This window comes from Amphiura filiformis, chromosome 9 (assembly GCF_039555335.1).
Source record: "Amphiura filiformis chromosome 9, Afil_fr2py, whole genome shotgun sequence".
Taxonomy (NCBI): domain Eukaryota; kingdom Metazoa; phylum Echinodermata; class Ophiuroidea; order Amphilepidida; family Amphiuridae; genus Amphiura; species Amphiura filiformis.
This window is the reverse complement of record NC_092636.1, coordinates 36,876,140-36,894,530: the sequence shown is the minus strand read 5'-3', so window position 1 is coordinate 36,894,530 and position 18,391 is coordinate 36,876,140. Positions and strand designations below refer to the sequence as shown.

Sequence of the window (18,391 nt, the reverse complement as noted above, 5' to 3'; positions counted from 1 at the left end):
AATTAATTTATATATTGTGAACTTAGCAGATAAGCCGACAACACTCTGAAGAATTTTATTATAAAGTCACGCCTGATGCACTGTGTGCCATGTCCTTTCATTTCATTTCATTCAAAACTTAACTCTTCATTTGCCTAATCTGTGAATTACAAAACAAGGGTATCCTCAAAAGAAAAATGATAAAAGCCCAGAATAGTAAGTTGATGCATTCAATGATAAAAGAAAAATATACACTATATCGTAATAAAAGTAAGGTCCTGTTAAATCAAATTAGGCGTTGGGAAATCAAATGATGCATGAGGCACTATGGTTGACCTACGCTTTTCCGTATGAAATTGAAACCTTATCATTATACTAGAAAAGGAATTTTTACCCACCTTTTAAAGCAAATTATCTGAAGATAAATTTTATATGTAAATGACGTTCTTTGTATGCAGCTCATTAAAGAAATGAAACCAAATGCACAGATACGTGATGTATGTAATTATTGTTTTGATACTTAAGAGTAAGTGCATTGTAAATTATAAAATAATAAGATTCAAGGAAGTGGGTAAAGATATTTTGAGTGAAAAATCAAGTTGGGTATTTATCAAACGGTATTCGAGGAAAAATTCAAATGTGCGTTTGTAGATAACCCATATTCTTAGCATTGCTTTAAAGTTAAGATTTTTCATGGCTTCTGGGGATTCTGAGGATTTCCCTGAATAATTTTATTAAGTAAGCTTATTAAGTTAAAATTCAATAAAGTTAATGTGAATTTTAAAATATCCCAAATATTATTTAGTTGACGTAATAGCAGAATACGGGACACAACTCTCAAATTACTCAAATTAGGGCTATAGGGTTAGGATTTAATAATGTAAGTGTTTAGGGTTAGGGATGAGTAAATAAATCAAAGTGGTGCACCGTATTCCGCAATTACCCCGCTACAATTGCTGCAGGGCATGCATGAAACAAAATAGTTGATGTTATAACTTATTGATGTTGTTGTTATTCAGCATTCAGGTTATATCTTCACACTAAACTGAAATGATGTTTTGTCTTGCAGAGGATGACAGATGTCATATGACCAGGTGTTCATTTGGCTGTGTGCAACATTCAGATGGCTTCTCATGCTTCTGTCCCGATGGATTCAGGGTATCAATGGATGGTCTAGGATGTGAAGGTAACTCTCTTGCAAAATCAATGTATCGATTAGTTTTATATAATTACACTGTGAAATCCATGGGTCGTTTTTACTCACTTTTAAATCAACTATGAACAACTTAACTGTTGGGTAAATATATTTCTTTGAAAATAACAAGCAAAAAAACATTTACTTAAAACGATTTTGCCTAAATGTTTGACAAAAAAGCATTCTGCAATAAAATGTTATCAACATTTCAAAATGTTAAAATGTTTAATGACCTTTACATATAAACCCGACATTTTTATTTTTCAATAACGTTGTCTGTTTAGCACTTTTACAACGTTATTTATTTCAGTATTTTGCTAAACAATCTCTTTTAAATAATTGTTTATACCTGATCAAATCCCACATAATATAATTTGTCAACCTTTAATCTGCATGAGACATAGATCAAATGACTATCAGACGATTTCAAAATTGATTCTGTATAATCGGGTATGAAATTATGAGCAACAGCAATCCCCCATCCCCCAAAAGACATATTGGGCAGATCGGCTTCGGGGTTTCAATTTAAGAGGCAAACCATCTGAGCTCATCTGCCTATGACTGCCCCTTCCTATGGCGCAAATTATAATCGCCGTCCACTTTATTATTATTATTATTATAAAAATAATAACAATTTGAAAAATACTCAGTTTAGTTTAGATGTGAATACGTCGGTTTAGAACTTAGGCCTAGCAATAAAACCTATAGCAGCCATTGTGAACAAAAATGACATGTCATTTGTCATCGATGTCTTTGGTTTTACCCTTACGCCTCTGGCGTGTCATTGTTGACAAAGGCATATTAAGGCGCCGAAAATTTTGCTATTATGTATGCTGTGGCATTTTGCAGAATACAAAACAATTGTTTGATGATATCTATTTGAACACAGACCACTGTGCACAGACCCTTTAATTTTTTCTTCTATGCTCTGTGGTTTTAACAGTGATTTCTGTTTACGTGGCGAATTTACAGGTTCACCAATAATTCATAAAATTCCTCAGGACGAGAAGCAAATAATAATAATAATAATAATAATAATAATAATAATAATAATAATAATAATAATAATAATAAACAATAAGCTGAATAGGGTTCATAATTATTGCACAACCCTTTACTTGTTTTTTGATTGCTGATGAATCAAACTTGTGGCATGGCAGATGCCTCTTGTCATCATACACCGCTCACTATGTCTGTCTGCAACATGCAAACAGTTATTTTCATACTAACACTCAGCACACAGGAAATCCAATCAGTTATTGAGTATTGGCAAGCTTTTGGTCAATTCTAACACCTAGAGTTGATAACAGACATGCCTGTCTAAACAACAGGTTATTTGCAATTTCGAAAGTAACAACAATGATTCAACATGTTCAAAATTAGGTTATGTACCTATATTTGCGTATTTAACCAAAATACATAGTATATTACATTATCTTATCTTAGAATTGTCCAAATAATCTCAGCTTTGAGGTCGACACCAAACAAATTATTATTAAAAGTGACATAGCTTTTTATGAAATTATGCAGTATGCAATAAAAACAAAATAAACAAAAACAAACAAACAAACAAACAAAACAAACAAAACAACAACAACAACAAACGGCACAAAGTATACCTAATCAGTGATTTATAAGCCACAACAGTTAGGCCAAACCATCAAGTTCATCGAAATTCAAATGGTGTCAACATTGAAATCAAACTGATAAAGACATAATCTGATATTCAAAATGAAGGTAAGATGGATACTTTCTTATCGCGCGAATCATGCGAGTGCACCTGTCGAATTCGGAAACCGGGGTTAACATACGTACGCGAGTAGTTTAGTAGGAAAATTAATAATAGATTAAGGGGGTACTACCCTGGCCAATTTTGTGCCTATTTGTACATTTTTCTCAAACATTATAGCGCATTGGTGACAGGTAAGATATGTAATGGGGGCAAAGATTACAACTACTGCACTGAAAATTCAGCAACTCAGGTCAAGTAGTTATTGATTTATTGATCAAATATTTGTTTTCCCTCATTTTTGACTGTAACTCCACAACTGTTGTCTGTGCTGAAATAAAATTTCCAGTGCAGTAGTTGTAGTCCTTGCCCCTATAATATACATATCTTACTTGTCACCAATGTACTTTAATTTTTGAGAAAAATACAAAAATAGGCACAAAATTGACCAGGGGTGTAATACCCCCTTAATAAATGCGTATTACTTGTTGTGAGAGAGTAATGAATAGACTCTTAGATGTTGATGCGTCCAACGTCCAAGGCACGAGCCCCGCAGGTGAGCGCGCATCACCAACCATTCAGCGCATGCAAGTTCAATATATAGCTTTATGTCCAATCTCTCGAGCACCAAGGTATCTGTATTGACTATTCCATACTCGACAAAGAATTTCTGCAAGTTCTGCTACTTTTTACAACGAACAAAATACGAAAAATGTTGGAAATTTTGACCAATATAGATTCACCCCCTCCAAGAAAAATGAATCAATCCTGCAAGACGCGAACGCACAGCGCGTAGTACCCGAAACTGTGGGCAAGTGCAATGATTTATGCTCCGTTTAGTTATTATGAGTTCTGATGGTTCGGTGCAGAGGGTGGAGTGGTTGGACAAAATATATACAGAAAATCTCTGACTGTCACTTTAAGGTTTTTCACCTGTAACTTGTCACAAAATTCAGATATGTGTGTATATAGACCTGCCATGAACGCAACAACACAAATATATATACAAACATGATAAAACCAAACACATACAAATACACAAAACAAATGATACATTCAACACATACCCAAACTATTACTGTCAGCAAACTACACTCACACAAAAGCGCCGGATTTGAGTGACACTTATCTCCAAAATGATGGGCTGGGCATACCTGACATGAGCTCAACAAAGCATATACAAATAGCCATATGATAAAACGAAACACAAACAAATACACAAAACAAATGAAACAATCAATACATTGCCAAATCAACTATTATTGTCAGCAAAGTACTACACAAAAGCGCCGGATTTGAGTGACTCTTAATCTCCTAAATGATGGACTGTGTATAGACCTGACATGATCGCAACAATACAAATACAAATATGCAAACGTGATAAAACCAAACACAAACAAATACACAAAACAAATGAAACATTCAACACATTGCCAATTCAACTATTGACAGCAAATAACACCTACACAAAAGCGCCGGATTTGAGTGACTCTTAATCTCCCAAATGATGGACTGGGTATAGACCTGACATGATCGCAACAATACAAATACAAATATACAACCATGATAAAACCAAACACAAACAAATACACAAAACAAATGAAACATTCAATACATTGCTAATTCAACTATTATTGTCAGCAAAGTACTGTCACCATGCTCACACAAAGCGCCTGATTTAAGAGACTCAGTCTCCTAAATGGACTGTTTTTGTAATGTCTAAATTTAAGGGAAAAAACCAAAGTTTAATGACGTCCTATAAACAAAAGTCCGACTACATTTGTAAAAAAAACTCAAAGTTGATCTTTCGGGTAGGAATTTTCAACATTTCAAACTTAGAGATGTTAGAGGGAGGGTGGGGTCAGCCTTTCGACGAAATAGCTTTTGTTCATCATAGGACGTCATCGGACTTTTAGTTTCTTCTCTTACTAATCTTGAATCTAATTCTGCAACTACTAATGCCAGTTAGTCTTGTTGAACATGTACTCCGAAAATTTATCACAAAATATTTATGAAAATGAAAGAAACAGAGAATAAGATTTGACACCAAATCTTGCTGGCAGTCTTGCCAGTAACGCTATTGAAAATCATTGAGATTGATGGGATTTCCCCGTTGTAAAATGATTAAGCAGCACCCCTTGAGAAATACTGTTGTTACATCCTGGATGTAGCAAACCATGCAGAACTTCTCGCAATATCGAGCTAAATATATTGAAAAGTTCCCTCAATTAATTAGATCAAAATCCCCTATAATAAAATTACTGTTGTTGCCAGCAATTCATGTACTTTTCATCGGGTCATCATAGGTTTCGCACCCTTTTCATTTTACATATAAATATAATGTTGAGTTCTGTGAGTCATATTCGCAAATCTTTTCTTCATTTCCGGCCATTTCAAGTCATTTCCACCTCACAGATGCTGTACATAATTGTTTCATCATTTTCCGGATGATGTAGTACTGTTTTGATGTAAATACATAAAGTGCTCCTATTTTTGTTCTTCACTAAATGTACTTTTTAGCTAATTTCACAACTAATTTCACTCTTTAGCTCTTTTCAATTTTTCACATATTATTTAAAAAATAAAATATGTCGAAAAATACACTTTCCTTCTGATCCGTCTAGATTCAGTGAACTAATGATGTCGCCCGTGAGACGATAGATGTACGACAGCGGCTAAAACAATACCTTTATTCTCATTCTTAAACACTACAATTCAAATAAAAATATCATAAGTATTACAAATGTTAATTAAATTAAATCCTATATTTTACAAGGAATTACCTAGGGCTTAACATCGATCAGTCCCGTTGTTGCTATGCGCCTCCGATTGGTTCAAATAGCGAGTACACGTATCGCGTCGGTACACACGCGCTTAAAGTGTGTGATATTGTGTAAAATCACACGGGTAAGAACCAATAAGATTGCAGGAACGTTCTCAAGTGTTTAAGAATTGACTATACTATCCTAACGACAGCACTCCTTTTTAATATCGGAAAATTACCGAAGCATATAAACCCGTAATTCCATGCCATAATCAATAATATTACATGCCAAAATTAGGTATCACAATCGGCGTGATTTTGTCAGATAATAATAGTGATATAGGGATTTTTTACGCACACGAATTTTGTACGTAATGCTTTCTGTAGAAACTGTGATATGCTTTAATATCTACAATACATCTATGGTTCACTGAACGTCTCTTGCCTAGCTTAATCTAACAACATATTGTAGCAAATTCATTAATAAAAAGGCGAACTATCATCAGGACCAAAGATGACACCCTGAGGCACACCATAGGACCTGAGATGAAACCCTGAGGGACACCATGCTGTTATTATGTACTGTAATATTACCTTAGCTTATAGGCACTATCAGTCTTTGTCTGTCGAAGATTAGAAAAAAAGACTCATTAAAAGATTGCCATGATGCTTTTCTGCCTGATAATAATTGATTGACTTAATCATTTTTATTTGTTTCAGACGTTGATGAATGTAAGGAAGGAAACGCAAAGTGTCCAAACGGGAGACGATGCCAAAATACATACGGCAATTTCATTTGCCTGTGCCCAGAGGGCTTCAAATTTCAATATGTGAATAGACGTTTCGAGTGTGTAGGTAGGTAATACAACAGATTCATCATTGCAATTTTAGATACACATGTATCAGTATCGGTGGTAATTGCCAACGTACAACTATTCAACGCAAGGTGCCAATTACCATGATTACAGCTACATTATTACTGCAGTTATGAAAATATTTTTTTGACGGAGTCGTCAATAGAATGTTGGATAGACATAATGAACAATTTGTTCATTTTTATCGTTCAATTATTCCATATTTTACCGTTATATTCCATTTTGCTCTGAATTAGACCACATTATTGCATGTTATTTGAATTTTGCAACAGCGGTTTTAGAAAATCGATATTATTCATAACTAGCTACTGACTATTTTTCTCAGAATTAGACCGCATTAATACTGCATGTTATTTTAATTTAGCTACAGCGGTTAAAGGCCCATTCAATGATTCCAGTGAAAATGTAAACAAATATAAAATTATTAAATTGCTCAAATCAAATTGTCACTAGATATTTCTGAAATAACAAAAAAAAAATAGAAAAACAATAGTATTGGTAAAATCGAATCCCCATTCAAATACATGTCACTGATTTCTCTACTAAAGTTTTATGTAAAATGTCCTATTTTTCTTTAATGCCTGGCTTCAGGCTAATAACCTCTAGAATGCTATACCTATGCTTCTGACAAAAGGGCCAAAAACTTAATTTTGATGATTATTTACGATTTTCCGGATAAGCAAATCGCTGGATGGTCCTTTAAGTCGATATTATTCATAAGGTTGGTTTTACTGCATTAACAACTTTGATACTCTTCAAAGATGTTTTGCATTATCAGATCAGCGTTAAAGTTTAACATGTTTTTGCAGCATCTTGCTTTACTGTGTAATGTCATTTTTCTACCTTAGCCTACGGATATGCAATACATGATCAATGCAATACGTAAAATAATACCATGAAAAGTTGGTTCTGATTTGCCGAACAAAAGTTGATGTGGAAGTGATTAATGATTCTTGGTTATGTGTTACATTTCCTTCATTGATTGACATTATGACATCATAAATACGTGCCGTAGCTTATTATTTCGAATCGCAGTTGTTCAGTTTAAATACAACCTGGTCTCTTTAATGTTTAGTAAATTATCCCCTCTGTTAGTCAATGTTATAATTAAAGTAAGTTACATTGGGTCGGAATTACCCCCTCTGTTGGTCCGAATGTTGCATTAAGGTTACTAGGCTCATTCTCCGATAAAGCGTTCAAGTTTGGTCTCGGTAATTGAAAAATTCCAACCACGAAGAATTCATGAAAATCATTCAGAATCGTAAACTTTAATAGTTTCAGAGCACAAAACAATGCATGGGTGATTTTTCAACAATACTTCATTTTTGAGCAATATTACTTGTACACATTGGTGGTAACGTATCAGTGGTAACGTATCTGTGAAGCCCTTTCACACTTTTGTCTTAATCTTGCAAGTGTAAAAACTTACCGACTTAATACTCATATTGATCAGTCATCACCCAATGTACTAAAGTCTGGTATGGTATTTGGCTTCATTTATTACAGCGTTTTTTCCGAGGGGGGGTAGAATTTAGGTAACGTATCTGTGACGACATGAACGTAACGTCAGGATTTTTTGCCATTAATATACCTGATTTTTTTAACTTTGAAATCATTGTGTTATATACCACATATATAATATAACTATGGAGCCTGCTTGATCCATCACATATGATAACATTCATATAGGTAGTTATTTTGACAGATTGCTATCCATTTGAAATATGGTAACGTATCTGTGAACAATATTGGCGACATAGTCTCAAAGACCTGTTGGAAAAATTTAATAACCTGCGTTGTGATGTTTTATACTTTAAAATTAGGGCATGATACCAGCTAATGAAAAGTACCTATAATCCATTATTATGCGCGCATGTATAGCGAACAGGGACACATTATACGGAACGCACCTTTACTGGCGACATGGAGGAAAACAATGGATATGCATAATCAGCTTTATTGTTTTATACTTTCTAGGCATGTTACAACCTCTAGCCCCACACATTTTAAAAAGCAACTCCTAAGTATTAGTTATATTAATAAAAGTCATTTCTTTCTGACAAAACAAGTCTGAATACGACTTGAAACTATGGGCGACACAGATTTGGCTTTTTGGACACTTTATCGGAGAATGTGCCACTAGCTGTTGGTCAATGTTACATTACGGTTACTGTTGGTCAATGTTACATTACCCCTAACACCAGTAAAAACCACAAAATACCACGATGAAAAATTCATAACATGCATGCATCCCAGGGTCTGCGATGACGCAATCACCCGAAGTGTGATATGATCACGGAATTGCTGGCCGGGCAGCAATAACCCGAGCAGCTACCGGTCCGCGTTCGTTCGCTTGGCATGCGAGGGGTCAAAGGTTCGAATCCCAAAAGCCAAGTCAAAATTCTTCTTCTTCTTGAAAAATCGGATCTTCTCTGACTTCCGATACCAAAAAGCATGGGTCAGTGTTAGGGTTAAGGTTACTTTTGGTCAATGTTACATTGAGGTTACTTTTGGTCAACAATTTGTATTAAGGTTACTGCTGGTCAGTGTTGCATTAAGATTACAATTGGTCAATGTTATATTAAGGTTACTGTTGGTCAATGTTACATCAAGGTTACTGTTGGGTGTACATTAAGGTTACTGTTAGTCAATGTTACACTAAGATTACTCTTGCTTTCTTGCCCTGCGGGGCCATTATTATATTGGAAATCTATTAGTTGTAAGTCATCACAATGGGAGTTCCCGGCCTCAGCCCTGTCGAGCGTGCGGCCTTGATGTTTTTGCTCATACTGGGAAAGGAATGTCAATGCGTAACCTTAGGTTATCGACTGTCCGTCGCCCATTTTATTTTTACCCCTTAATTATCATCAGGTGGTATAGGTCACGCGACACGTGACGTACGAGGCTGACGAAGATACAGGGCTGAGAGCCCCATTCAAAATATACGGTTAGCATTTACAAATGGAAAATTGACATACTTACAGTGGGGTACTTTGTCGTACCCCAACGGTTTTAGAATAACATAATTTTGCTTTGACACCACATATAAAAAACAAATTTAGAATTGTTTGTGAAGATTTCATGATTATGTGTTAATCCAATGGTGACGTCAAAAATGGTGATATCGCTTCCACCATCATCTGATTATCATCATTCTTCAGGCCATGCCCTCTATCAGGGGCTAATTTATAGATTAAGCTTGATCGCTATTATTTCTGGAACAATATTGGTCCTTTGTAACCCTGCGGGACAACCTTTTTTGTTGGGTTTGTTTTACGTTAACCCGCTTATTCAAGCTTCAGCATTGCCTTTCGTCACTAAGCTACAATACGTGTACATTGTCCTAACACAATAAAAGTGGCAAAAATGGACTTACAACATATCTCACCAAAACAACCCCTAACTGGATGAAACCAAAATATTGGAAAACTAAATATTTCAGATATAGCCCACTCATAGTGTGGCATTAATGACAATCACGTCAAACTAGGAGAAAAGTATCCGTTTTGGTTGCACCATTGGCACATTTTTCGTTTGAGGCAGGAGACTATAGTGTACCGTTTCACATGCATGCATGTAGATAACAATTATTGTTCAATGACATTTTAACAGGAAAAATAATCAACTTTTTTAATTACTAACATTATTATGCTGCAAACATGTTGTAACTTATTTCAATCTTTGGAACAATTGCTTAATTTGCATCACCCGCCCATTACTAACAATACTAACATTCCCAACTCCAACTGGATTCTTCTTTGCAGAGGGAGTTTCAGAAGGCATAGAGTCCTATGATTATGATCCAAGCATTTCCAAGCGTTTTTTACGCTCAGCGTCCAGTAAATATTCTCAAAATTCCATCAAAAAGACATCATTCAAGTTTGGTGAGGATATCACTGTAATCGCTGTGCACGGTGCTAGTCATCGTTCTGTGTTTAATATAGTCAGTCATGATAGTGTTGATGTTGTGCAATCAGTTTCAATTTAGTAAGATGTTCACAATGTCAGTTACCGGTACAGATATTCTTAATGCTTTAGATGTATAAAAATATCTGATGTGAAATATATACATACATTGTATGTTATGTCAATGCACAAAGCACAAATAAAAAAAATACAATTCATAAGCAAGACAAAATGAGGGAACTCTCTTTAAAGTGACATACCTCACCAGCTACCACAATTGAAGAGTTAAAATGCAAAAGCGGATGAACGTCATTTTCAAAATGTTTGCGTTGAAGAGGAAACCCCGCCAGGGCAGTTCTTCTGGGTGAACCAAACCTGCCTGGCTATCAAATTAATCAGTAACAATTGACAAGTGACTTAGCTAATGCCTATGTTTATACCACGCCTAGGTCATTTGTTTGGCAACATTTTCTTAACATGATCAAGTACATTTCACTCCCTGAATGTTTGGTTCACCCCAGAAATACGTATACTTTCGAAACTATGGTTAAAAACAGCACATATTTTCTGATTATGTTTTTTTTTATATGACGAGTTATATTTGCCTATATCTCAAATCGAGAAAAATTGATATATATCAGTTTTTGCATCTGAACACTAACCAATCATTTGTTAGGGGATTTGCCATTTGGTCTAATACCATTTGGTCTAATATCCATTTTGTCTAGACCCATTTTGTCTAAACCCATTAGGTCTATATCCACTACGTCCAATAATCATTTGGTCCTTTAACCATTTGGTCCGATAACCATTTGGTCCGATAACCATTTAGTCTAATAACCAATAAGTCTAAAACCATTAAGTCTAATAACCATTTAGTCTAATACTCATTTGGTCTATAACCAATAGGTCTAATAGCCATTTGGTCTAATACCCATTTGGTCTACACACCATTTAGTCTTACAAGCATTTAGTTTATTAATAAATAGACGAAATGATATTAGACTAACTGGTTATTAGACCATACGAGTATTAGACCTAATGGTTTTTAGACCAAACGGTTATTAGACCAAATGGTTATTAAAAAATATTAGACCAAATGGTTATTAGACTATATGGTTAGTAGAGATACCAGTTATTAGACCAAACAATATTAGACTAAATGGATATTAGACTATATGATTATTAGACTAAGTGGCAATTAGCCTTTCTGGTAATAGACCAATCGAATATAGACGAAGCGGGAATTAGACGAAATGGTATTAGACCAAATGGCAATAGACCATTTGTTATACCTGTTGGCACTTGATGGCACGCCGCGCCTGGCAAGCTAAAAGTAAATTGAGGTTTTTTTTGCAGACGCGAAGTGCACGTTTTGTCTAGTTAGGCGTGTCATAGTTCCTATTTGTAGCATTCCCATTCTGTTCATTCATATAACTTCTTGTCGCTTTTATCGTCTTGCTCTCTCTGCCTGTGTACATTTTATCATTTCCTGTTAAATCCTTGCACCTTTATGTCTGAGCTGAGATAAAAGCGTGATTTTTGCTTCAGGCATGATAGTCATTTAATGGATTTTGTACTTTTGTATTTTTGTGACATGCTGAATGTTGTAGACTTACCTATTCAAATATTATCGTTCCATATTTATGCTTAAATTTGTGAAGGCGTCTCGATGCATAGAACATCAAAACCTGTCATTTGTATAATACTTTGTAAGTGTCCGTCAAAAAGTTTTATGATATAAACATGATGAAACATGAATGTCCTGTTTGCACTTTTACATTCTAGTTCGACGTGTCAAACTTGCGATATTTCAAATTATCAGACGCCTACTTTATTGTTCTTGATTTGTTTTTTGCATCACGTATATCGAAGTCTAGTCTAGCAGAGTTTGGATATCTCAAACTTTTCATAAAGCTATAAAGTTATCGTCACCAAATCAACAACATTTAACATTTAGAGGGGAAGAAATAGTAGCCCAATAAATACATACAGCACATATTGTGTCTTTGACTTTGTCGAATTAATATCACCTTTGCTTTTTCTCTTGATTAACTATTATAGAAGATAGTGCGTGCGACGCCAGTAAGTGTGATACCAACGCCCAATGCAAGAAAGTCAACGGTGTTTTCAAGTGCGCATGCAATGAAGGTTTTATTGGTAATGGTGAACAATGCAGACCTCTTGGTAAGTGGAAAATTTCGAGTATCTCAAACTTATTTTGACTGAGTTTAATTGAGGGCAAAGGCCATTTGATTTAAAACAAATTCTTCGCAAGATCTACTCACTATGACATCAGCCTACTATAATTTTCCATAATAAGATTACATTTCGAAACATTGATATTGTTGTCACAATAAGAATAGTTCAGCTGACTTTATTTGACAATGTTGTCTTCTCTTCTCAATTGCACCAGATTCAACCACATGCAGAGATGGACCTTGTTACCCTGGGGTTGAGTGTATCGACATCATAGATTTTAGAGCCGGCGAACTTGGATTAACACCAGAGGGCGCTGTGAAACAATTTCGCTGTGGATCGTGTCCAGAGGGTTTCTTGGGCACTGGAGAGGCTTGCGCACGTAAGAGAAATAAACTAATAACCGCGGTTTTTTCTTAATATTTTATTTAAGATTATAATTATGTTAAGACATAAGAGAAATAATTCCCGATCAAGAAAAAAATAAGCATCTTGCAAATTCCTCAAAACGAGTTGTATCACTTCTACAGGAGACTTAGATATTGTCTTTGTTCATTATTGCTATTATCATCACATTCACCATCACTAGATACTAGTATATCATTATCATCATTATTAATTGCCATCGCCATCATCAATGTCATTATCATTGTCATCGTCATCATGATCATCTATACATCTTCATTATTAGCATAGTCATCATCGTCGTCATAATCATCATTGCTCTCCATGTAAGGTGAAAAGCACAATCTGATAAAATTAGACAAGTGAAATTTAAACCCTTTTCAGCAGTTTTGGTATACACTTGCTGCAAAACATATTATGGATCCAAATGAAATTAAAAACTAGATATGCTGTACAGTAATGGGACTTGGTCATTGGCATTGGCTTTAACCCGGATATATGGGTAAAATTTGGGGTAAAATGTCATGGGGGTATTTCAAGTACATAACCAAATACCTTCAAAATATTTCTTTTTCTACAAATTACATGGTACAGAGATGGGACTGAGACATATTCATTGACACCAATTTAAAAATAGGCGGCCTGAAAATGAGGTGTTGGAGTGGGGAACCTCCAAACTGGTTTGCCTTATGCACAATTCTAGCCTTTAATTTTTCCATTCAAGTAATTTCGGGCAAGGACATAATACGGTATACTTGCACATACATAAGGCCTGTGTAACTTAATATGCGCACATAGACATGAATTTAAAATCAAATCAATCAATCAACCAATCAATCAATACATCCATCAATTCATGAATCAACCATTGAACCAACTTTCATATTCATTTCACTTCATTTCAATTTAACAGCAACCACTACAGAGATGAAAGTCGTCGTCTTTGAGAGTTTCGGCAACCAAGACCCATTAGCAGATGCTGATGTCAAACTACTAGAAGTACAAAGTCCTGGTGTAACTGAGAGGTATGCTGCAGCACAAACTGATTCCAAGGGTGTGGCAGCTCTACGGGTGCCAAATGATCCAAAGCTCTTTGTGTTAACAGCTTCTAAGCAAGATTACTTGGAAACAGCCAAGCGTTATGATAGCCGTCCAAATGAAGGTAAGGATGACTTCAATAAATAGAAATGAAAATTGGAGATGTATGGTGTGATGAAGTGAACTGGACACTTTATTACTTAAGCCAAGACCAATCAAAATGCAAAGTGAATCTCGATTCCTATAAGAGATTATATTCAATTAGATGCGAACTACTGTAGACCTACATCTTACGTAGCCTTCTTCAATCCATATCCATGTAATTTTGGATACCAGGAACGCATTCTGATTCGTTGAATATTCTATTTAGCATACTTTTGGATACCTCCGTATTTGGTTTTACCCAAATAATGACTAAACCTAACACTAAACGTGGTTTTTTGGCTATCGGAAAGGAAAGAAGGAGCGAAAAAGGAGAGAAGATGAACAAATAAGTTACTTGGCACTCTCTGGATTCGAACTTTAGACCCCTCGGATGCCAAGCACAATATCACTGACCGGTAGCCACGGGGGTTTCGCTGGCCCAGCCAGCGATTCCGTCATGGCATTGCGTCATGGCATCGCATGGAATGCATGCATGCGCAGTGGTTTTCTTTGTAAAATTTTATAGAGTTAGGGTTAAGCATGCCTCTTAAAGGCCTATTAACCCTAACGGTAAACGTAGTTTTTGGCTATCGGAAAGGAAAGAAGGAACGAATAAGGAGAGAAGATGAACAAAGAAGCTAGAATCAATTCTCAATGTTGTTGATACTTGTACTTTTCTGTGTAATAATACCCAATTTACTTAATTTGTAATGTTTTTTCTCTATTTCAGAAAATGTTATAGTACTTTTTTGTCGGAATTTACTGAAATCAATGATTTCACATATACGGGAACTGCAAGGAATTTTGAATTTGGTGGAGCGGAAGGCAGTAATAATTTCCGGTTAGGTGTTCCTCAAGGTAAATGAAAATGGCAATTATGTGCGATTTGGTTAAAAAAAATGGATTTTCATTGTATTCCCAAATATTGTTAGTTTTTGCTATCAGATATATCCTCTTCTATGAGGTAAATTTGGGTTATTTTGCAGACGCGAAGTTATGAGGCTATTTACAACATTCATTCACGCATGGACGTATAAAGAAGACGTATAACCTTATTATACGTCAATGATTCTGTTCGACTGAGTTCGATACCAGGGTTCGATAATCTCGTATTCCGATGGTATAGTGAACAAACCTGGTATCCCGAGTTTATTATAAAACTCTTAATTGTTGGCTGTTATGTAAACACGTCAGACTTAGTCTTTCACAGGGTACTAAGTTCATCATTGGGTATTACAATCGTGCAAAAAGAGGTGAAAGAATGAGGTCGTCGCTGTAAGCAAATCGCACACTATGAATTTCAACAAATGATATATTAAAAAAGATTGATCATCTTGTTTCTTTGAATGAACGAATTCAAAGCCGAATCCCCGTTTATTAGAAAGCGGGAGTTTCATGAGCTATTTATGACACACGTTTACCCTATATTTGTCTGTGTAAAAAAGTTACATATAAATGAACCTGTCCCAACTTTAGAATTTGGTATGCCAATCCTGTCATACACCCTCTGATTAGTTCGAGAACGGTAGAATATAAAGCGCAGCTCGTGGGTGGCTACGGTATATAAAACGCAGCTCGTGGGTGGCTTACCTTATTGGATAGCACATTCTTATTCATTCCCTTTTCTTACTTCCCTACTAAATCATCATCAACCTCTTCGTCTTCCTCTTCCTGTTTTTCTTTCTTCATTTACAGGTGCTCTCAACGTTCGACAAAGAGAGAAAATAGCCGTACGTTTGCTCGATATAGATATCAGCGATCCTACAAGTTTAGCTAATGTACCTGAATTAGTGGGCATCAAATCAGAAGGCGGACAGGGTAAGTCACCATTAGCTATAATTATTTGCCTTTGCAACGTACGACGTACACAAAAGGAGGACAGTATTCAAAGTGGATACAACCCGGCAAATTTGAAAGACTTGATCCAGTTCGTGCAGCGCCATCATATTGCGTCCGTCATAGGCTAATGGGATTGTGAAATCTAAAGTTTATCTAACTAACTATAGACAATTTCGTAACGTAACAATGTAATATTGAAAACACGATTGTACATAGGAGATTTAGGCGCATTTAGGACATTATGAGCAAATTATCGATTTGAAAAAGAAATGGTTGATTGTCAAACATGCAATTTTTGCCTTGACCGGTCGTGAAAGAGATCCACAATGTAAAGTCTCTAAAAATATCACACAGTACAGCAACGGCGTGAGAAAACGCTCCAGAAGCACTTTGATATTTGACATTAAGGTACCGCCCTGTAAATAGTAAGTAAACAAGTAAACAAATCAATATACTGTTATGACGCTATTTGCTTTCCATAGCTAATTTAAATATATCGCTCCGCGGCTCCATCTCCTCAATTACCCTGGTCTATTATTCTGGGTAGATGACAGCCAGCCGCTGGAGAGGAAGGACCTGAGCATAATTATTCAATCATCTATAATATGTTGTGATCACTTTGTTGATGAGAAATTAAAGTTTATTTGTGAAGTTATATTTTGCTATACGTTTATTTCTGTTTGAGTCTTTCCCCGTCTCACTGTAAGATCCATTGGCCATGTGTCTGGTTTAATTTCCAAATAACTGGTTAGTGAATCTTCGCATCAGTTTTGAGTCATATTAATACTATAGTTTCGAACAATAGTAATAAAACAAAGACATTTACTTTTACAGTGAGGGAGGTGCAACTTGAGGTGTTTGGTATTGCTGAATTGACGATGTTTTCTCATAAAAACGGGGAACCACCAGAGCTAAACAGTCCTGTCATCATAGAATTTCCCATGGACAACTACAAAGATAGATTCGTTGCTGGTCAACAAATAGAAGCTTGGTACTTCGATATTGATAGAGGTAAACACAATCTATAGATGAGTTGACCTGGTAGTTGAAATAATAATCTCCATTCTTATTTAGGATAGCACTTGTTCAGTGCAGAGGGGTCCGTGACAGGCCCTCTCAGGCATTACAAAATCCACCAGTTCTATCCATGTCCCTTTAAACGGCATGACATGTGGTACACACTTATTTTCCAAGAAATTATGAACTAAAACTTGAACTTGTAAATACCAAAGGGAATTTTTGTTTAAAATATTTGATATCGTTTGGTTTAATTTGCCAATCCAATCTAATGATCTCGCAATGTTAGAAAGAAATGTCTGGTGTAATTGCAGAAAATAGTCCACCCCTAACCCATATCCCAAACCATAACGTTAACCAGAACTTTAACTTGGGGCGGCCTAGTCATTGCTAAGGATAATAGAAATCAGGATGTGACAAGTAGTAATTTGCATGTGTCCAATTCTTATGTTAATAGCATATTGTTATTAAAATGATAGCCTGACCTTGCTAGAGGGCGTTCATAATATCCACAGACAGAGCCTGACTCGAATTCTATGTTGGGTTAAATGCACAATGAAATAGCTGTTAAATGTTCGGCTTTCCATATAGTATACCATTTTTGTAATAAAATAAGTGTAACTTTTTAATTTATTGTGTGTAAACGTCAAATGTGTACGTGAATTTTTAGCATCTTAAAGGCCCTTTCAGTGATTTCACAGGAACATTAAAAAAATGGAAATTTGTCAGAGTTGCTTAGAAATAAAGAATAAGTCTACAGAATTTCATTAAACCACTTTTCCCCTGAATACATTGACAAATTAGTCAAAAAACAGAAGTTTTAGAAAGGTTTTCTACTTCAACTCAGATCGACTCGAGAAAATCGAGATTTTCGTACAGTGCGCCACCAATCGACTGGAAAAACTTCCTAGTCCAGTGTTTCTAACACGGGGAAGTAGAGTCTAAATTGATTTAAAACAGACGCTTTTAAGCTACAATTTTGTAGTAGAAAACAAAATAAGCAATTAAAGATCACCGAGGCAAACTAACGGTCAATTCAAATATGAAAAACAGTTAAAATTGTGTATTTTGTTTAAAATAGTAGCTACTGATGTAATAAGTAGTAGAAACAATACGCAACGCGTGTTGGTACGTGGAGAGTGAGCTTCTTTCGATCTCGAGTCGGACTTTTGTACTGTCAGTATCAAAAGTCCAGAATCATGCAAATGCTTTATTTTGTCTAAAATACACGGCTTTCGACCGAACCACTAGCAGGCTATGTTAGCACATCTATGCCAATTACAAAGGTACCAAAATCTGAA

At 35.5% G+C, this 18,391-nt stretch overlaps 1 protein-coding gene across 1 annotated transcript in view; it reads left to right on the top strand.

Moving 5' to 3' along the window:
• Nucleotides 1–18,391, top strand: part of LOC140160946 (uncharacterized) — a 162,935-nt gene that overhangs the window by 137,226 nt on the left and 7,318 nt on the right. The window contains 9 exon segments of the mRNA XM_072184295.1: nt 1,049–1,165; nt 6,388–6,522; nt 12,513–12,635; nt 12,865–13,029; nt 13,966–14,214; nt 14,965–15,035; nt 15,038–15,092; nt 15,930–16,052; nt 16,908–17,084. Of these exon segments, the coding sequence (XP_072040396.1) occupies nt 1,049–1,165; nt 6,388–6,522; nt 12,513–12,635; nt 12,865–13,029; nt 13,966–14,214; nt 14,965–15,035; nt 15,038–15,092; nt 15,930–16,052; nt 16,908–17,084 (1,215 nt within the window).